The 22,298-nt window shown below is 39.7% G+C and overlaps 1 protein-coding gene across 1 annotated transcript in view; it reads right to left on the reverse strand.

Annotated features, from left to right (window-relative positions):
* The window catches only part of SLC13A1 (solute carrier family 13 member 1), a 110,470-nt gene extending 102,271 nt beyond the window's left edge, over positions 1 to 8,199 (reverse strand). The window contains exon 1 of the mRNA XM_036247211.1: positions 8,088 to 8,199. Within this exon, the coding sequence (XP_036103104.1) occupies positions 8,088 to 8,186 (99 nt within the window). The 5' untranslated portion in view covers positions 8,187 to 8,199. The remainder of the gene's footprint in view (positions 1 to 8,087) is intronic.
* Between the last annotated feature and the right edge of the window lie 14,099 nt (positions 8,200 to 22,298).

Consider the following 22,298-nt stretch of genomic DNA (forward strand, 5'->3'; position numbering starts at 1 on the left):
GCACATGAAATAGAGCTGGCCCTTAAAGCTGAATTTCCTTCCTCCCTAACCCATGTCCTCTGGAGAATAATTGTGTTATGTGAGTTGTCTGGGTTTAGTGCTAAGGGGCGAAGCTTGGACTTCCTCCTTGAGTCTTTGGAAGGCACCAACACCCTGCTGTGGTGACTCTCCCATTTTCTTCTCTTTTTAAGTCCCTCTTGGTGTAAAATATTCTAGAACAGGGGTAGGGAAATGTTTTTCTGCCAAGGGCCATTTGGATATTTATAACATCATTCATGGGCCATACAAACTTATCAACTTAAAAATTAGCCTGCTGTATTTGGTCAAACATTTAATTAACTCACCCCTAATGTGATGGCTGGAACTGCTTCTCTCTGGTGAGCCTGCGATGTCAGCTGGTATTGATGATGCTGCTACTCACAACCGCTTTTCCGGGTTTGCGTTGGTTAGTCTGGAGTGCAGTAGACCCTTTGCGATGGTAAGTTTTGAAAAGAACTGCTCGCAGCAGTTAAATTGTTCCAAACACAGATGCATATTTCAGTGTATTCTCCTCAAAGTAGGAAATTCATCACTGCTTATGCAACATTTATAGAACTCAGGCAGTGGGAGGTTGTTGTACCTAGCTTTCAGCTCGTCATCTCTTTGCAGCTAAATGGATTGTGTTGTAGGTTTTCAGGCACATCAGCTGGTTCCACATTGAACCGTATAGCAAAGATGTCCAGTTCCACTTGTTTACTTTTCATGTCCCTGAATCTTTCATTAAATGCCTTAAATTAGTTTTACACATTCACCAGCATATTCACATGTCATAGAAAGCATTTGTCCTTGCAAAGTGGGGAAATGCACTGTTATTCCTTTTGAGTTGCACTTTCCATGCCTTAATTTAGCTTCAAATTATTTCACGTTTGAAAGCAGGGAGCTGAGAAGGTGCTTGGGGCCCTGCAGCACGACGTTCAGCTCTGAGAAGTTTGGTAATGTCCACTATGGACTCTAAATCACACAGCCACTTGTTGTCCTTGAATTCCCTGACAGGTTTTCCCTTCATCTCCATGAACTGCTTGACTTCATCCAGCAGTTTGTAAAACCTCAGGAGCATGGTCCTACAACTTAAGCCACCACACTTCACAGTGATAAACGAGATCACTGCACTCAGAGTCAAGATCAGTGAGTAAGTCCTTAAACTGGCAGCTGTTAAACTCTCTGCTTTTGACAAAATGTATGCATGACACTACTGTTCATTTCGCATTGTTGAACCACAGTGACTGTGCACAGAGACTTTCTTGGTTTTTTGATGCAGTGGTTTATAATTAAATCACTTGGATCAAGACAATTAAGTTCTTTCTGGACAAATACAATTAACCCTTTTTGCAAGCCAGCCATGGCTGGAGCTCCATCTGTAGGAAGGCCACTTAACTTTTCAAATGTTAGCTCAAGTTTTTTGATTGATAAAACAAGTCTCTCAAACAAGTCCTCACCGCTTGCATGCCTGGCTTCCAGTGACAGCAGTTCCTCTTGTGTGTCAAACCCTGCAGCTATCCCACAAGTATTTGTTATAACTGTTGTCTGGTCAAAAGCAAGAGAGAAAAAATGGAAATCTCCTGCAGAATCCTTTAGTGTTTTCCTAATATCTTGTGTTAAATCAGTAATCCGATTTGAGCTGGTTCTCTGAGACAAACTAACACTGAAACAATTTTACTTTGTCCGGTGCTAAGAACTCTGCAACAGCCACCATGAACTCTTTCACAAACTCTCCCTCTACATGAGGCCTCAGCTTCTTTGTGATTAGCTTGCTCACTATACAACTCACCTGAATAACGTTGTCTCTGTCACAATGAGGCTTAGTGAAAGTGACTTGTTGTGACTCCAAACTCCTCTGAAGAGCATTGATTTTATCCAGACACATTTGACCTCCCAATTCATTGTTTAGTATGTTTCGAGCTGTAATGACGTTCCAGGACGGCTTTTTTCATTACTGCTAATGCATCGCCACAAACTAGGCACACAGGTTTGCCTTTGACTTAAAAAAAAAAAAAAAAAAAAATCATTTGTCCATTTCTCTTGGAAAGATCGAAACTCTGTGTCAACTTTTCTTTTCTTTGTAGTTGCCATTTGCAGATGTCACACCACTTAAGTTTTAATAACTATCCAGTGTGCGTGTCACCAGCCGTCAGAGACCAAGGGTTGCCAGGGAGGTTTTGGCAGTGAGATACCCAAGGTAAGAAAGCATGCAGAGCTGACATCAGGAGGATCAGCAAATGGCAGCAGCATCTTTATCAACACCTCTAACGGCTTTATAGACTCGTACAACGGGCTGATCTACACAGGGTGGTGGGTGGCGCATGTGTCCTACACTTTTGCTGTGTGATGCTTATGTAAGAAAGCAGGGTCTGCACCTATACAACCAGTTCCAGGGTCATGTCCTGAACCATGGCCTCTATCAACAACAGGCCACATTCCCAGGCCCCATAATAAGCAACATGATTATTTTGCTTTGGTCTCTGTTCTAATCCTGCATCTTGGATTTGAAACATATCCAACATTTGTATCATCAACTCTTGAGGTCTTTTCTGTGTACCATAATTTCCTTAATCTTCATCTGAAATTCAGTTTTTGCGAGGATTGTTGATCGTGGACGTGTGAATAAAGGTTGGATTGGAGTTATCCTCTGTGTTGACAAAGGGGTCAATAACATCGTCGCAAGGTCATCAACATCATGAGGACTTATCTCATCTCATCATCACCAGATCAACATAGTTTCGCCAGTGTGCTAACACTTTTGCAATGTGTACACTCCCAGCCTGCTGACACTGACTGTCCTATGAATCACTGCAATACAGGCAGTTGGGCCGTGGGCAGCCAACAATAAGCATACGTGTCTGTCCCGTTATGTACTCGTACATGTCCTGTCTATCCTGTAATGGGTGTTCCTTGCTTGCCCCTCAAAATCTACATTATTATTATTCACTTAATATAAATTTATGAAAAAATCTCCTAGATTTATTGAATTTAAAGTCCTGCCTATGGTTGCCTTGGCAGGACCAGACCAAATGATTTTGTGGGCCTTATATGGCCCATGGGCCAGGCATTCCCTACCCCTGTTCTAAAGAAATCCAGATGTACCTGAGAGAAAATTGAAATCTGATTTTTTACAATTTGTCAATTGTGGAATGCTTCTCAATAGCTGTGTGGCTGTTTCCCTGTCTCCTTATCTGAAATGGATAGACTAGATAGATGGAGAATACTGGAAAGAAATGCACTCTACCAACAAAAAAAATATTATTGTTCAGTTTTCTACTCTCACTGATCCTCAAACCTGGTCTTTTTAAAATCTCTTTGTTTCATCATAAAAATAGAAAGAAAACCCAGGAACTGGAAAAATAAGTAAGGAAACAGCACAGGGTAAAGAAAAGAGTAAAAATGAACAAGGTGTTAGAAATAGTCACAAAAGCCTGGCCGGTGTGGCTCAGTGGTTGAGCATCGTCTTATGCACCAGGATGTCGCCAGTTCAATTCCCAGTCAGAGCACATGCCCAGGTTGTGAGCCAAATCCCCAGTGGGGGCATGCAGGAGGCAGCCAATCAATGTTCTCTCTCATTGATGTTTCTATCTCTCTCTCCCTCTCCTATCTAAAATCAATAAAGAAAAAAAAAAAAAAGTCACAAAACAACGATGTTGTACAGGGAATGTCACTGGAACTATGGACGTAGCCTAGGCAAGTTTAAAAAAGTTTTTATCTAGGAAATTTTTAAAATTTTCCTCTCCAAAATGAGGAAAATTTAGTGCAATTAACTTTATTCAATTACTTACATAAACAACAATTATATTACAGGCTTGTTTTACTGATCAGTATCTACCAATTGGGGAAGGACTAAGGCCACCTTGATGTCTATGTAACTATTAAAAAGACAGAATTACTGATGATTCAGTGTTAAGCAATAAGAAAATAGGATTCCATTAGTAAAGTGAAATCTACACCAATGTATTAGGAGTATACTTATTACCACTGTGGAACTTCTAAAGACAAATATATTCAGCTGTGGTTGCCTTCACTGGCTCTAGAGTCAGACAGATTTGATTGGAAATGTTGGGTAAGACAAGGGTCTCATGATCTGGGCTATTCTTACTAAATGCTACTCCTGCTAAATGTTAAAATTTGGCACAGTATTTTTTAGACCAGCTATCAACAGGATGAACTTGACAGGAATCCAACCTGATAAGTGTAGCTGACTGCAACTCATAAAAATTTAATTTTAGTTTCTGTTTAACTTATGCCCATAGGTTTCTGGGGTGAGGCATACTCTCCTTTGCTATAAAGTATCATTTCCATGAAAACTGAAACACAGTTCTAAGATCTCTTCCATCTTAAAGATAATAAGACGCCAACCTCATGCTGGTGACTCATGGTGAGCATTTGATATGAAAGCGAAGGGGTATCATATTCTGTCAAGCTGACATGACTGGTTGTATAGCTGGGAGGGACTCTGGGGCATTCATCAAATGACACATAAAAGAAGACCCACTGCTACTTCAGTTCTCATGGGCTGATAATGTAGAAATAAAATAGAATAAGCATGGCTGAGAGAGTCCCTTTTAAAGAAAGTCCGGAAACTATTAGGGAAGTAGGGCCAGCGCACATCTTGTGCCTCAGTTCTCAGAACTGCTATTAAGTTGCTAAATCTATTGCTAAATGCAGCTCAAGGCTGAATCATAAACATCCTGGAACAAAAACTGCTGTATGGACACCCAGGACTTTACCTCCTCCTTGTGATTTTCATCTCCCTTGTTAGCATATTGAAACTAACCAATTCCTATTAACCTAGTCAGCAATCCTTCACTTCCATGAGAATTACATTTTGTTTTCTCCAAAGCACAGTTTGAGTTGCTACCTGAATCTGCCTTTCCTGATTGCAATTCTTTGCTAAAATAAATGCCTTATGATCTTTATAAAAGCCTGAACCTTTCCTCTGGTTAACAAGGCTCCTCCCGGGTGATTAGAATCACTGCAGTTTTCTACCTTAAAGACATTGCTAGCATGTTATCAATTGAGGAAATGCTACGATGTTATCTCTTCTGTGGTTTGACCTATTTAAAGCATTATCATGAAGAGAGTTGCCTGAGTCATTGATAAATGATTATCAACCACACTTTAAGTAACTTTTCAAAATAGAGGATAAATCTTCAAAACTACAAAATATAGAAAAGACCAAAGAAAACCACTGTTAAAGCATAAACTAAAAGTTCTGACAAAACCCAAGCTCAAATCCAGTTTCCACAGCATCCATGTATATGGCCTTTATTGAGTCACATGCCTTTGAGCATCATTTTCCTCAAACATAAAAGTAAGAATGATAGAACATAGATGATTGTCTTATTTTTGTAATAAAGCTAAATAAGATAATTTAGGTAAAGCAGCTGACAGATGCCTGGAACAGAAGCAAGCTCTTGTGAGTGAATCCCTTCTTTTCCCCTTTGAACATTACATTGAAAAACCACTAAGGTTTCTCATCCTTGATGCCACATTTTGACTTGAATGGAATTAAGATAAGAGTTAAATTCAATCTATACAAACAACTCAATAACCAGTAGGAAAATGAAAAAAAAAAAATCAGTCAATAATTTATATTTTGTTGGATTTATTGTTTTCATAAAGTAAAATTGACTTTTTGTTTTGCTTAAGTCTTTATTTGTTCTGTTACTGTGTGTTTAGAAGCATAAGGTTCTCCAGTGTGGTAACCTGAAAGTTATAATAAATTGATTTGCATCCATGTTAAAGTAAGCCTCTACTGAAATTGTATACCCTTCAAAGGCCCATATTCTCTGGGGAAAAAAATTCTGCTTTCATTGTACACAACAGTTAAAATAATATTCTTTGAATTTAATTGGCATTTGATTAAATGATTGACTATGCATTTAGAGTAGCCAAGAAATGAATCATATTATTGTACTAGTAAAACACCCCCTCATTAATGTTACTTGAGTTTTAACAAATGAGTTGATTAGAGGAAAAGAGGAACACAGTTCATTAAATGCCAGGCCCATGGTTTCCCTATAGACTTCAAGTACTCTTATCACAGAACCTTGAAAAAAAATCAATAACTGCATTTCTTAGCAAGAATATACTTTCTGGTCCTGGTCGGTTTGGTTCATCGGTTAGAGCGTTGGCCCTCAGACCAATGAGTCTCGGGTTCGATTCTGGTCAACACATGTACCTTGGCTGCAGTTCTTCCCCGGCCCTGGCTGGGTTGTACAGGAGGCAACCAGCCAATGTGGCTCTATCACATCGATGTTTCTCTCTGTCTCTCTCTCTCGCTCTCCCTCCCTCCCACTCTATCTGATGATAAATAGAAAAATATCGTTGGGTGAAGAATAAAAAAAATGTATATATATAATTTCCAGTTAATGAATCATGCACTGATATCATTGTTTTTTTTATTTATTTACTTGTTTTCCTATTCAAAGAGTTTATATTCATTTTTTTCTGAAAATTATGAAAGATAATCAAAGTGTCCTGGGTTTATATGTTGAAGAAGCAGACATAAATTATACGCAATCATGGCTGAAGTTTGTCTTAACTGGTTTAATTTCTTGTTTTCACTGCAATAAAGTAAGGACCTGTGCTGAGACTAACCAAGAGATATTGCACTAGAGTAGAGGTTTGGACATGAGCCAGGATGTGGTCATGGTAGAATCCAGCTAGGTATAGGGGTCTTCAGAGCCAGCGGAGTTGGAAAGAGAAGGCCATCATGCATGCTAGATGGAGTAACAAGCCTTCAAGGAGGGTTGGAGGTGGGCATTCAGATTAGAACCCTACGTCTGAGACCCAAAGTTGTCATTTAATGGTTGCCAGAGACTCATAAAGGAGTGCTCAGAATTAACAACAGTGGAAGGAGCAGAGAGGAGAAGGGAGGAGTAGTCCCACAGAATTTTCAAAACAACCCAACCAAAAACAATTGATTGTGCCTGCTATTTTCACTGGTAAATCTGTAAAAATTTGGAGGCTTACATGATCTCACTTAATTGTGTAATCTAGTGAACAAAATAAACTGACAAACAAAGAGCCAGAGACATGGAAGTAGGGAACAGACTGACAAACTTCAGAGGGAAAAGTGGGAGAGAGATGGGAGAAATAAACCGAAGAATTATATTCGTATATACATAACCATTATAGTGCCCTGAAGGCAGGGGTGGAGGGTGGGGGAAAAAATGAGGGACATCTGTAATATTTTCAATAAAGATAATTTTTTAAAACAGGGGTGGGGGCTCAGAACAATGGTTGAACAAAGGGGGTGAGGAGTTTTTCCCTTCTCCACGGAGAACTAGGAGGCCTCAGTGCAAGGAGAGGCCCAGCCTGGGAGGCTGCAGCTGGGTGGTTGCCCCTGGCAGCAGACAAGCTGCAGCTGTGGGCAGCAGAGGTCAGTCCACCAGCTTTACAAGTAGAGGAGACCTTGGCAGAGTCAAAAAGAACTTTTTTTATCAGCTCACATGAATTTCCCTCAGATTCCCAGTTTGGTGGCCAACTTCTGAGGGAGGCTGGAAGACCCATGATATTATAATAACAGTGATCCTCTTTGAACTCAGAATGGTATAACCTTAATTAATGCTTGCTTTTCTATACTCAGAGCAAAGGCATCACAGTGGGAATTGCAGCGTCTGTGGAGTCAACATAGTTGGGGTTCCACACCATCCCACTTACTATATGCCAGCCACCACTCCAGTGCTTAGTGATTACTCATTTAATTCCCACAACGAGCCCGTTACTCTCCCAATCTTACACACGAGGAAACAGAAGCACTGAGAGGTTAAGTAACTTGCCCAGGTGACACAGCTTGAAAGTGGTCACTCTGGGACTTAAAGCAGAGAGACTGGCTCCAGGGTCTGTCCTCTTACCAGCAAGTGACATTCATCATGCTTGGCACAGAGAAGGTGCCCGTTAAATGTCTGCTAATTCAAATCATTTTACTAAGGGATTAAAAATGCACTGAGTTTATAATTTTGAATTTAACAGACTGGCTACAGTTAAAAGCAAACAGAAAACTGCTTACACGTATACCAAAATGAAATAAAATCTGGACCGACTGGTTCACTTACCTTGGTGTGGAGGATGATGGGCAGGGGCAGTAAAATCAATGGAGTGAAAACTATGAGGAGCAACCGGCGATAAACAAAAATATAACTGAGGACTTTCATGGTGCTGAGCGGGTGCCTTTGATAGTGTTCTCAAAATGAGGTTGAAGTTAAATAACCAGCCTGGATTAATATTTCTCCAGCTCATCATCCTCACTTTCTGCCCTAGACTGACCAACATGAGTTAAAATTAAATCTCAATCTTTATTGTTTTACTGTCACAATTAACATGAAATGATAAGCCCAGGAAATCAAAGACCATTTGCTAGTATGGCTTTTGAAAAGTAAAACTATTTTTTTCCCTATCTTCTGTGTTTACATTAACTGGAATATAGACTAGCCAAGTCTAGGAAAAGGCCAAATAGTAGGGTTGTTTGATTTTGCCCACATTGAGGCTCCCCCACCCCTTTCTCTCTCTCTTTTTTTTATCCTCACCCGAGGACATTTTTGCATTTACCTTCAGATAGAGCAGGAGGAAGAGAGGTGGTAAGAGAGAGAGAGAGAAACATCAATGTGATAGAAACACATTGAGTGGTTGCCACCCACACAACCCCAACCGGGGCCAGGGACAAACTGCAACCAAGGTACATGCCCTTAGAAGAACGAACCCGGGACGCTCTGGTCCGCAGGCCTATGCTCTAACTGCTGAGCCAAATCAGCCAGGGCTCCTCCACCCCTTTCAATATCCCTGACTTCTGGGCTCCCTAACGGGAGCACCTACCACACTTAGGTAGTGTCCTAAGCAAGTCTTGACTGGGTGCCTCCTGTACTCTTTTTAAGGAAGCACATTTTTAATGTGTGAATTAAACCAGCAATTCCAATAGGAGGAATTTCAGTGAAAAACATATATAGTGAAAAGGAAAGCTTTGGTACAGGGTTTTTCTGGACTTCTCAGATAATGTACTGAGACAACCTTCTACACAGCTCACGTGAACTTTGATCCACAGAACTCCTGACCTCTCTCATTCTGGAATCCTTGGCTCTCACTCAAAAGATAATTAGCGCTTCTTCCGAAACTGAGTAACACTTTTCTCCTGATACCACAGTCAATTGCACAATTGTTTCTTCACTGTTTGAAAGCAAAGTATTGTGTATATCCTGGACACTGTTGCCTTTTTTGATAAGAAACCAGAAGTTATCATAAAACCCGATCTAATTACCCCACTCAAGACTTTTTCAGGATTAAGCTGATATTATTGTGTTGATACTGACTAAATAATCACCAGGGAATCTGCACAGAGAGAGGTCATGAGGGTCATCCAAGGGGGTGTGTGTGTGTGTGTGTGTGTGTGTGTGTGAAGATATGGAAGATGTTTTTTGAAACTCCTCAGGGCTAGGGACTCTGGTTTTTTTCTCATTGTGTTATAAATAAATCATCCAATAAATCCCAAATAAGCAACAACTATGCACCCAGCCCTAGGTATAAACAAAACACATTTCCTTCTGTAATTTATAGCCCATTTCTTTTGGCAGGAATGACTTCACTTTGATCTAATCTGTGTTTAGCACTTAGACCCTACTTCTAATTCTACACTAATGTAACTTTGCTTTCTTTTTCCATCAAGGAAATGATTCTTTCACCAACACTCACTGTATTTTTTGCTTGTTTGTTTTTGTTAATCCTCACCCAAAGATATACTCATTGATTTTAGAAAGGAGGAGAGAGAGAGAGAGAGAGAGAGAGAGAGAGAGAAGCATCGATGTGAGAGAGAACACTGATTGGTTGTCTTCCATACATGCCCCGACTGGGGAGGGAACCCACCACCCCTGTGCTCTGACTGGTAATCAGACACAACCCTATGGTGTATGAATGACATTCCAACCATCTGAGCCACATCGGCCAGGGCCAACACTCACTGTAGTTTTAATGTAAATGAAAAAGCATTTTTTTCTCTACAAGTCTAAATTTCTAAAGATATATTACATATAATGATTCAGGAAACTATGAATTATAAACAGAAAACATCTCCAAAGCAGAAAGAGAGGGTAATTATAAATAATAATAGTAATGAATAGTGAGCAACAATAAAAAGGCAGCAATAATAAATAGTATTTAAAATCACATTAAAGAAACTGAAATACTTAAAGCAGTTTCAATACTTCTTTTTTTCTATACAACAGTTCACTGCTTTTTAAAAAAAATATTGTTTGAAGAAAACATTTCTATTCTCAGAGTTCCCTTAGTCATTTGGTGAGAACATGTAAGCCTCATTTTCTCATCTGAGAGGATTTTACTTTGTGACATGACACCAAACATAAAAAGACATTTATTTGTGTGACATTTAATGAAAATGAGGAACTTAAACTGCAGGGAATAATAGTATTCAAACCAGAGAGAGGCTAAAGGAAAAGCACTTGCCCTAGTTTACCTATTCTGATGCCCACTTCTCACCAGATGGCAGCTTGCAGTACCCTCACATTATGGCCTGTGGTTCTAGCCAGCTCAATTCTCTGTGGGTGCCTTTTATTACAGAATTGTTCCAACTTTTCTTTCTATCCCACCAATCTCCTGTTCCTCAGCAGTTTTCTCGCCACTGTCACAGAGACAAAAGATCTGAAAATAATTCACACTGAACATGAATGACTAACATGAGCTGCATACCTCTGCAAGAGTCACCAGGGAATGAAACTCTTATAGGAGACATTGGGTCTCTTGAAAACATACCTTAGGAGATCTTTAAAATCACATCACATTATTAACCAGTTCCACAATTAAATTTCACCCTTTCTTTGTACAGAAAAACATAAATATCTCTCAATATACCACAATTGTGCAGTTTTATTTATCCAACCCAAATAAATCACACCATTTGTAATCATAGATGAAACCTCTTAAAACCTCTTCCTTACAAATATAAATATATTATAACACTGTCCATTCACTTACAGATATCTACTATGTGCCAGGGACTTTATATTTACCACCTCAATTAATCTTCAAAACCCAATACAAAGTGTATATGTATATGTTATTATTTCTATTATACAGATTTGAAAACTAAAATTTAAAATGGCCAAAGTAGCCCAGCCGGTGTGGCTCAGGGGTTGAGCGTCGACTCATGCACTAAGAGATCACCAGCTCGATTCCCAGTCAGGGCACATGCCCAGGTTGTGGGCCCAATCCCCCATGGGGCGCATGCAGGAGGCAGCCAATTGATTATTCTCTCTCATATCAATGTTTCTCTTTCTCCCGCTCCCTTCTTCTCTCTCTAAAAATAAATAAAAATATACTTTAAAATAATAAAATGTCCAAGTAAAATGTCCAAGGTATAAGTGGTATAACAATAACTCAAATCTAGTTCTTTCTGGATCCTAAGGGGTGTGTCTACCATAATGACTATTCATTTGACGCTAAACACTAAATCATCACTTTTAGAGTTTGTGATACACAGACACTGGATTTGGTTACCTTAGGGGTTGTAGCTCTAGAGCTTGCTTTTTTAATGTCCATTGAACCATAAAATTAGACATAGTTTATGTGAAACTCAAGTTCAAGCACAAAGAGAGTCTTTTTTTTTTTTTAAATCTTTATTGTTGAATGTATTACAGATGTTCCTCATTTTCTCCCCATTGATGCCCTCCTCCCCATTCCTGACCCCTCCCGCCTTTTTCCACACTATTGTCTGTGTCCATTGGTAATGCATATAAGTTCCTTGGTTTATTTCTTCCCACCCCTCAACCCCCTTCTCTTTAAGGTTTGTCAGTCTAGCAACCAATTTGTTCTTCTTAATCCCTTCACCATTTTCACCCATTCCCCCAACCCCCTTCCCATCTGGCAACCAACAAAATGTTCTCTGTATCTATGAGAATGTTTCTGTTCGGCCTGTTCATTTCGTTTGTAGATCTATTGTCGATAAATATGTATTCATTGCCATTTTGTTTGTTCGTATATTTTATCTTTTTCTTCAAAAAGACCCTTCAAAATTTCATATAATAACAGTTTGGTGGTAATGAACTCCTTTAACTTTCTCTTGTCTGGGAAAGTCTTTATATGGCCATCGATTCTAAATGATAGCTTTGCAGGAAGAGTAATCTTGGTTGTAGGTTCTTGCTTTTCATCACTCTGAATATTTCTTGCCACTCCCTTCTGGCCTGCAAAGTTTCTTTTGAGAAATCAGCTGACAGCCTTATGGGAACTCCCTTGTGGGTAACTAGCTGCCTTTCTCTTGCTGCTTTTAATATTCTCTCTTTGTCTTGAACCTTTTGCATTTTGATGATGATGTGTCTTGGTGTGGGCCTCTTGGGATTCATCTTATTTGGGACTCTCTGTGCTTCCTGGACTTGTATGTTTGTTTTCTTCGCCAAGTTAGGGAAGTTTTCTGCCATTACTGTTTCAAATAGGTTTTTGATTTCTTGTTCTCTCTCTTCTCCTTCTGGCACCCCCAAGATGCGAATGTTGGCATGCTTGATGATGTCCCAGAGGCTCCTTACACTATCCTCATTTTTTTGCATTCTTTTTTCTTTTTGCTGTTCTGATTGGTGTGTTTTTTGCTTCCTTATATTCTAAATCAATGATTTGCTTCTTGGCTTTACCTACTCTACTATTGAATCTGTGTAAATTATTTTTTATTTCAGTTAGTGCCTCCTTCATTTCTGACTGTGCATCCATCATTTCTGACTGGTCCTTTTTTATGCTCTTGAGGCCCTCACTAAGTTCACTGAGGTTCTCACTAAGTTTATTGAGCATCCTTATAAGCAGTAATTTGAACCCAGCATCTGTTAGGTTGCTTATCTCCATTTCGCTTAGTTCTTTTCCTGGGGTTTTGTTCTGTTCTTTCATTTGGGACCTGTTTCTTTGTCTCCTCATTTTGGCTGCCTCCCTGTGTTTGTTTCTGTGTATTACTTAACGGGCGGTATGGGGCTCGCTGAGACCAGATGCTGCTTGTTTGAAAGGATTTAGGGAAACCTGAAGCAGGATCCAAGACAGGCCAGTCCTGTGGTGAAGCAACTGACAACAGCTTGGGTGGGCCTGAAAGTTGGGTGGGGAAGGGCCTCAGGGAATCTCCAGGGCAGGGTTACCAGTGTGAGCCAGGTTGCTGGAGTCCCAGATATGAGGGCTGTCTGCCACCCCAGGGCAGGGCTCACCAAAGGAACAAAGGCTTCTGACATCACGTCTGTCCTGAAGAAAGCCCCCTCTCCAGCCCTCCCTCCAGTGCCAAACAGCTCAGTTCTTCCCTGTATGTCTCTGGTGCCCCTCGAGCTGCTTCCCCTCCAAGCTTAGATGGAGTGAGTCCAATAAGTCTGTGCACTGGCCCTGTAAGAGGAGCTGCCTGGGGCTCCAGCCACCTCAGCCTCCCTGAGCCTCAGTTCCCACTGGTTTTTCCAGCCAGAAGTTATGGGGATTCTCTTCCTGGCACTGGAACCCTAAGAAGGGTGCCTGGTGTGTGACGGGGACCCCTAAGTCCTCAGGGAGGATCTTCCCAGCCAAGGTATCCTCCTGATTTTTATCTGCCATACGTGGGTGTGGGACCAGCCCATCCGCCTCCACCCCTCCTACCAGTCTCAGTGTGGCTGCTGCTTTAATTCTGTAGGTGTAGGATTTCCATTCCGCTCAATTACAGGCAATGATGACTGTTCTGTAGTTTAGTTGTAACTTTGAAGTGGTTGTGGGAGGACGCAATACTGCGTTTACCTATGCCACCATCTTAATTGGAAGTCCCAAGAAAGAGTCTTTCTTTATATTCTGGTATCTTCATAAAGAAGTTAGATTTTCCTAGAGACTCGAGTTGTGTGGACAATCAACATGAGGGGAATGGGCATCAGCTTTTATGTGGCCGTCTCAGGAGCTTCTCTCAGGCTTGTTTTCTAGTTGTCTCTTTCTTAGACCACATTTAATCCAAAATTTGGGCTTTTCTTCAGACCTTTCTCTTTTCCAAGAATATGTTTCTCTTCTCTTTCTTTAAATTTCACCCATCCTTGAAGTGAGACCTTGTAGCCTCATCTCAAATCTCCTGCTTTCTATAAATTCATACTGACAATTCCAGTCCTTACTCAAACTCCCAATACCTGACTTTCCATGCTTCTATTCAGGAGACTCCTTGGTTCAACTGCATCCAAGATAATCTGGGTGCTTGACAAAAATGCAGATTTTCTGCCCTATTGGGTCAAAATGTAGCTTGGGAACCTTCATGTTTCATTGACTTCTTACATAGTTTTATGTGCAGTAATGTATAAGAATCATTGAGTTAGTATCTGTAAGTCAAATTTTGGCTCATAAGGAGACTGACATATTTTTTACTGTTTTAATAATGCATGCCTTAAATACTCAATAAGATTGCTAACTCTTTGATTTTATGGGACATTAATTTACTTACCTTTTGTCCCTAGCAAAGTGCTAGGGACAAGTGAATACTCAGTGAAAAGTTTCTCTAAAGTTTATTATAAATATAGAAAAATGGAAACCAGTTAGCCTTATTGCTTATATATTATAGGTTACAAGAGCAGTTCATCAGTAGAGTATTTAAGTTTACTAAAGATATGAATTATTCAATGGGAAAATATTTGCTCCATTGCAAAATTACCCATAAACACTTTAACGAGAAAGTGTGTATAGTCAGTATACACTTTGCCTAAGGGGAAAAAAATAAAAATGTTTTTTTTAATCCTCATCCAAGGATATGCCTATTGATTTTTAGAAGGGAGGGAAGATACCAACGTGAGAGAGAAACATCGATTGGTTGCCTCCCATACACTCCCTAACCAGGAACTGAACACAAAACCTAGGTATGCACCCTGACCTGGAATCAGACCCCCAACCTTTAGTGCATAGGACAATGGTCCAACCAACCAAGCCACACCAGCCAGAGCCAAAATGCTTTTATTATTGGAGAAAGTAGCCAGGTGCATTTGTACATAGTCAATAATGTTATAATAACAATGCATTAATGAGGTACTGAACTTATGGGAGATCACTTTGTTTATGGTTTTTTTTGTTTTTTAATTTATTTATTTTTGTTACAGATGTTTCTCCTTTTTCCCGTACTGATTCCCCTCCCTCTCCCTCCCCGCCCTGTCCCCAGCTTTGTTGTCCATGTCCATTGTTCATGCATACATGCATATAAGTTCTGTGGTTTATCCCTCCCCACCACCCCGTCTTCTAGGGATTGTCAGTCTGTACCCCACTTCCACGTCTCTAGAACTAATGGGGGATCACTTTGTAAGTTACAAAAATGTCTAACACTATGATGTATACCTGAAGCTAATATGCAATTGAATGTCAACTGTGATTGAAAAAAACAATGCATATATAAACAAAGAAAAAGGACACTGAATTTGCTTCAATTATACATTCCTATTTTCATTCTTAAAATGTTTGAGTTCAAAGTGCATGCCACTTTTAGTTTATTGCTATTATTAATACTATCCAGTCAAGGAATTTAAGTCAGATTTTTCTCCTGACAGTCATTTGTTTCCTAGCCTCTACTTTTCACTAATTCTGAAACTCACTCATGGTGAACCCCACTTATGTATTTGGGTTACCTTCATAAATTCCACAACTTCCAGGCACTGCTCTGTGAAGGGTTTATTCTTTGAGGGCCATATGTGAGCTGTACCCAAAAGCATTTTTAGATACTATAAAATGAAATCATTTCCCCTCTTTGAAACTGACATCCAGAGTCATTCACCTTGGCTGTTTTTAATGTTTTCGATGTGTTCATGCTTGCCTCTCTATTTCTCAAGATGATGAATCTTCCCAATGAAAGAGAATGTACAGTTAATGTATATAGTAAAATTCCTAGGCCCTCATCAATGATCTGTATCAGTTTTTATTTTCACTTCCTAAAATAAAGGATAAAGTACTTATCTAGGGTAAAACAATATACCCTAGAGACTCCAGATTTATGCACAAGTCCATAAACACCTAAATTGGTATCACTTATTATTAACTACAACTTGAATAATCATTCCTCCAATGCCATGAAGTAACTGACTGACTGAACAGATGAAGATTGAACTGTGTCCTATGAGGCGAGGGCCTGAACTCCCATGAAGTGAGGATCAAAGCAAATTCCAAATAAGAGGGACCTTCCTCCAGCAAAAACAGCAGTTGCCAGAACACCAAGCGCTGGAGCCCAGACAAAACTACTCATAGCCTCCATTAGGGTGGGGGAAATGTTTTTCTCTTGACCAAGGCTGACCACATTTTTATCTCAGTCTCCCTGGGAGATGAAAGTGGACTTCCAGGGATGAAATGGGATGGGATGTTAGGAAGGAGGGAAGAGAACATTCTGGAATACGTAGCATACCATGAGAAAAGGGAATTGACTAAAGCTACCCTAAAATGTCTGGAGCCCTATTTGCTCCTGCTGTTTTCCCTACGTATCCCTCACTCCCTTGCCCAGTCACCTTATGTGATAGTCATATACCAGCAGTCTGGACACATGGAGCAGTATCATAATCCTCATGAGAACTTTTAGGGGGTTAGAAGTTACCCAGGACACCTGGATGTAACATTTATTGTCGGCACCTGGACTGGAAAGCAGATGGAGTTTAAGGCACTCTGAGAGCATTGCTATAACTCTAGACTCAGAAATGGAAGCCAAGGATCCACCAAAACAGGTCATACAGAACTACCATATGATTCCAACTGACCCAAGTGTTCACTCCTTTTGTAAAGTCCATATCGTTCAAATTATCAGTCAGAAACTACTTTTGGGTATAGCCAGAGAGACCAGTTTAAAGAAACTCTTGACAAAAAATTTTCCCTGATAATCTCAGTTCTGCTCACAGCCAAATGTCTCTATTTTTCTCTCTCAGAAAGAAAAATAAAAGTATTTCTCTCACCATTTTTACCACCCAAAATAGTGTCCCTTTGAGCTTGGAACAAGATACGGTGTTAACATGGCTCCTAATGGTGATTTCATCTTAAGTGTCATCCATGACATTGACACAGTTCAGTTTACTGTCAAGCTGACCCATGTTCCTTGGAAATTACTTTTTACCTAACTGTAGAATATCTCACAATATGTCATTAACATGAATGCAGGAAGTTCAGGCTGCTCTCTTGAAGTAATAATCTGTTGGCATAGCTACAGCATTCACTGCTCTTCACCACTTGGCTTATTTTATTATTTGGGCTTGGTAGCTTTCAAGTTCAAAATGGTTGCTTATTGAGGAAATTCTTTGTTCAAGGAAAGGAAATGTGTACCTTGTGACTACTTATGAAGAAACAAACCAAAATTTATTCTAAGTTAGTTATGCTTATATTTTTGTCTCTTTTCTTTCTTTTTTTGTTAATCTTCACCCAAGGATATTTTTCCATTAATTTTTAGAAAGAGTGGAAATGAGGGAGTGAGGGGGGCTGGAGAGAGAGAAACATCAGTATGAGAGAGACACATCAATTGGTTGCCTCCTGCACAACTTGGGTTGGGTCCAGAATGGAACCTCCAACCCAGGTACATGTCCCTGACCAGGAATCAAGCTGGAGACCCTTCAGTCTGTGGCCAATGCTCTAACCATTGAGCAACTGGCCAGGGCTTGCCAATTTCTTTACCATAGAGTCACAGAGGTACATTTTCAGAAAATACTTTCTTCTCAATTCATATGATTCATGACCATGGGGGCATGGCTTAATTCATACTTTGACATTGATAAACATGATATAAAATGAGAGTGGTAAGGAGTAGTTTGAGCTCTGGAAGGCTTTTTTTAAAATGTGGCTAATAAAAATATAACCAGATAAAAATTCTAGTGAGTGAATTGATGTGAATAAGAGAGTGTGTCTTCACACAGGAGTTTACCATGGCCATCAAATGGGAAAGATAGTGCACCCATAGCAAATAATTTGTAGTGGCTTTGTAGAGCGTAAGACACATACTCTGGTAAGGCAAATAATTCTGACTGCTCTGTTATTTTTCATAGCAATGTCCATTTTTATAGTCCTTAAAATAACTAATTACACATTCTCATGGCAAGAGTCTTGACCTAATGTAGTATCCTCTAATTTAGGAGAATCACAGTATCTCTGGTTTAAAAAATTGTTCTTGGGCCCCATGAAATATTTGTGCCAAAAAGCCCATTCTTTCTCAGCATGTTCTTGAATGCCTCTTATGACTGACCCATTCCTCATTCGATATTTAAATATTCTCTCTCCTCTCCCTTAGATAATTTTTCCTGACATTGAGCCAAAATCTGTCCTCCTATAGCTTCCGTCTACTGTTTTAATTCTGCTTTGGAGGATCACTGGGGGGAGGGGGGGATCAAACTCCTCTTCCATATGACAGCCTTTATACACTTGAAGTCTTCTCATTCATTTGCTTCAACTGTTCTGCGTGTCTCAAATTTTAAGTCACTTCACTATCCTGGACACTCCTCTGGTTAAGAACATGGACTAATTTTTTTCTATATCCGTGGTTGGTTCCTGAGTTCAGCTCTCTAGCAGGTGCTGGCAGGGAGAAAAATGACTGAATCGTCAACCTCTGTGTTTGGATGTGGTGCTTAGAGTAATGCAGGCTGCCTTGCAGAACTTTTTTGCATTTCCACTACATGCTGACATAGTTTGAATCCAATAAATATTCAAAATAGTTTTCAATGTACTATAGCTAGGTAATATCTATCTTGTCATCCTAATAAATATGGCAAAATTTCCCTATTAATTTTCATCTTATCAGATTTTTCCTTTTTTTTTTTTTGGTATGTGCCCCTAGTGGGAACCGAACCTGGGACTCGCTGGTCCGCAGGCCAATGCTCCAACCCCTGAGCCAAACTGGCCAGGGCTTATCAGATTTTTATATGCTTTAAATTGCCATGACTTCTGTCATTCATCAAAAGCAAGCTGTACACATATTTAATGATAGTGCTCTTCACATTTTTTTTCAAAATAATTGATAACATATTCAACAATTTCCTTTCTTCAGATGCTTTCTTTCAACTTGACATTCTTACCATAAAAAGGAGCTTTTTGATGCTATCATTAACTTAGGTCTACTTCTTAGTAGGTTATTCTAGAATTTGGCCCAAGACTGACATTTAGCTCACTGTTGTATGGTTAATAGCAACGACTTTTACCTTGTTGACAATCAGGATGGCATTTACCTGTCTCTTTTTTTTTGAGTAAAATTTTATAAAATTTTAAAATTTACCTTTCTGGAAATTTGTATCACATATTTGATTATATCTATTCTTCCACTCCTTAGCTAGCATAAACACCCAAAAAGCATAAATAGTTATTTTTTTCTAAGACATAATTTACTTTCAATTTCATTAATCAATTATTCCTCTATACTTTGAAATATTTGCCTGAATAAGAGCAGTTGGTAATTATACTTATTGTAGCATTGATTTATCCAAAGAAAGATTAACCTTTAATAATTATTCAAAAATTAGAAATGTTCCCATTTTCTAGAAAGGGAATTTATATGTATGGCTCTAAAACAGATACCTAGGAAAACACATGTGGAGTTAGTGTGAACCTAATAGTATCAGAAACCACTAGCATATTTCCTCCTGGCCACTCCTCCCCCCTCTTCTCCTCTAGGGATGTTACTCCTGGGCAGACTCAGCATTGGCCACTCAGATCTCAGCAGAGGATGCCGGGAAAAGAGAGAATCTGGACTGAGAAGGACCAAGGCTGAATGAGTGAATGGGACTCAGAGTCTCCCTTCACAGGAGGGAAGCACCACCAGAAATTATAAAGACTCAAGGAAAGAAAAATCAAATTACTGATGGCAAACATTTTATATTTGTCATATTACCGATTTCCAGAAACAATCTCATTTTTACAGATAAGGCTTCAAGAAGTTAAGTAACTTGCTTGAGGTGACTCAAATGAAGTTTAATTCAGATCTGTTTGACTCCAAATTTGGTGCTCTCTTCCCCACTCATTACTAACTTTGACTTTGTATGAACACTATAATTGAGGGCCATCTAATGAGGAGGGCACAAAGCACAAGGCTCTGAAAGTGAGGACAGTTAAGGACAGAGGGGCTAGAGTCACTTCTGAATAGCCTGACTTTTTCGCTGTTTCTCACCAGAATGTGGGTAAGAAGGTGTGGCTGTTGGGAGGAGGGGTCCGTAGAGCAACCTGGCTAATTGCACTTCCGTCAATGCAGCTGTCCTGTCCAGGTGAGAGATTTATTCTAAGATCAGGAACTAAGACTGGGGTGCACATGCATTAAGTTAGGAAACTTGGCAGAGATTGAGGGATGGGTTGGCAGCTTAATGGCCAGGGAGGTGCCTGGTGGTGATAACTTAAGAGGTCAGCATATCAGGCTCATGGCAAGGGTGACAAATCCTAACAGTTTGCCCAAGGACTGAGAGTTCTGTGACTTTCAGGGTTAAAATAAGGAGAGTGTCAGGCAAACTGAAATATATATGTTCATCCTGTCATGATATCAAAAGGCTCCCAGTTCTCATAACCAGAGATGGGAGCATTATATTAACTTTGTCTTCTCGTTCCCACCCCTCCTTCCATCCATCATTGAGGCCTCTTCATGTTACTGTTTGTAATGCTCTCAGATCTCTGTGTCTCCCCCACCTTCATGACCAGAACTTTTTTAAATTTATTAATTGTAGAGAGATTTGAAAGGAAAGAGAAAGAGAGATAGAACCACCAATGAGAGAGAACATCGATTGGTCACCTCCTGCATGTCCCCCATTGGGGACTGGGCTCACAACCTGGGCATGTGCCCTGACCAGGAATCTAACTGGCGACCTCTTGGTGCATGGGTGAACCACACTGGCTGGGCCATGACCAGTACTTTTAGTTCAGGCTATCACCACCTCTTACAATTTGTCCTCCTATCTGGTCTCTGTCTCCACTCCTGACATCTAATTCAATGATGTGTCTTCCACAATGCTGCCAGAGAAATCTTCCCAAGTGAATCTGGCCACATTATTTTTCTATTTGGGCATATCAATGGCCTCCGCTCTGGAAAAAAAATTGCCCAATAGCCATATATTATTTACACCTTTAAGCCTTTGCATTTGATTTTCATTCACTCAGAGTATTATTCTAAGCTTTGACCATGTATAAAATTCATCCTTCTTTTTTTATTTTTTTGCTAATCTTCACCTGAGAATATTTTTTCATTGATTTTTTAGAAAGCGGAAGAAAGGGAGGAGGGAGAGAAGGAGAGAGACATCAATGTGAGAGAGACACATCAATTGACTGCCTCCAGCAGGACCCCAACCATGCTGGGGATCAAACCTGCATCCCAGGTATGTGCCCTTGACTGGGATCAAACACGAGACCCTTCAGTCCACGAGCTGATGTTCTAACCACTGAACCAAATGGGCCAGAGCAAATACATATTTCAGTGGCCAATTTAATCTCTCTTATCTTTCAATGGCCAATTTAATCTCTCTCATCTCCTTATCTAAAATATTCAAGGATGCTGTTTGTTATTCCCCACCCCACGATAAAAACTACTGGTTGATTTTTATCTCTTACTGTGATACACTCTTGGTCTGAACACCTCACGGAAGCTCTTTTCACCTTAACCGAGTTCCTGTTGGCTTGGCGAAGGTCATGATAGCCCACAAATCAGATTTTCATATTAGGAGAAGCACTCAGTTGTTTATTAGATAGATAGATTATCTAAATACAGGGTGGGCAAAGTAGGTTTACAGTTGTGAGTATGTGAAACAGAGTTTATTTTTGTATTATTATTTATTAATTATTGTATTATTTTTCATACTCACAACTGTAAACCTACTTTTGCTCCCTCCACCCTGTATGTGTTGTACCTGGATAGTTATTACAAGTTTGAAAGTGCCTTCCATCTTTCAGTTTTTTCAAAACCTTTGCTACAGCCTCCTGCCACCGTTTTTCACAGCCTGATTATGGGGCATCCCCTAGATAAATAAATTTACCTTTGTAAGCTTCCCTATTGTCCCTTTAAAAATAAAGGATTTATATTATATAATCTCACATCTCTTCGAGTACTTACATTCTATGTTTCTAGGAATTATTTATATTCAAAGAATTTCTTTTCAGTATATATATTAAAATTTTTCTTTCAATAAATGTAGAATTCTCAAATATTCCTAGAAATACCTAGAGATTTCTAATCTTTGATGTTATGTTTTTCTTAAAAATAAAAAGTACTCTTAGCCCTGGCCAGTTTGGCTCAGCGGTTGAGCGTCAGCCTGCAGACCAGAGAGTCCCGGGTTCGGTTTCCGCTAGGGGCATGTACCACCAAAAAACAAAAAAAACAAAAAAAATTTACTATTAAA

The sequence above is a fragment of the Molossus molossus genome, unplaced genomic scaffold (genome assembly GCF_014108415.1).
Source record: "Molossus molossus isolate mMolMol1 unplaced genomic scaffold, mMolMol1.p scaffold_m16_p_7, whole genome shotgun sequence".
NCBI classification, from domain to species: domain Eukaryota; kingdom Metazoa; phylum Chordata; class Mammalia; order Chiroptera; family Molossidae; genus Molossus; species Molossus molossus.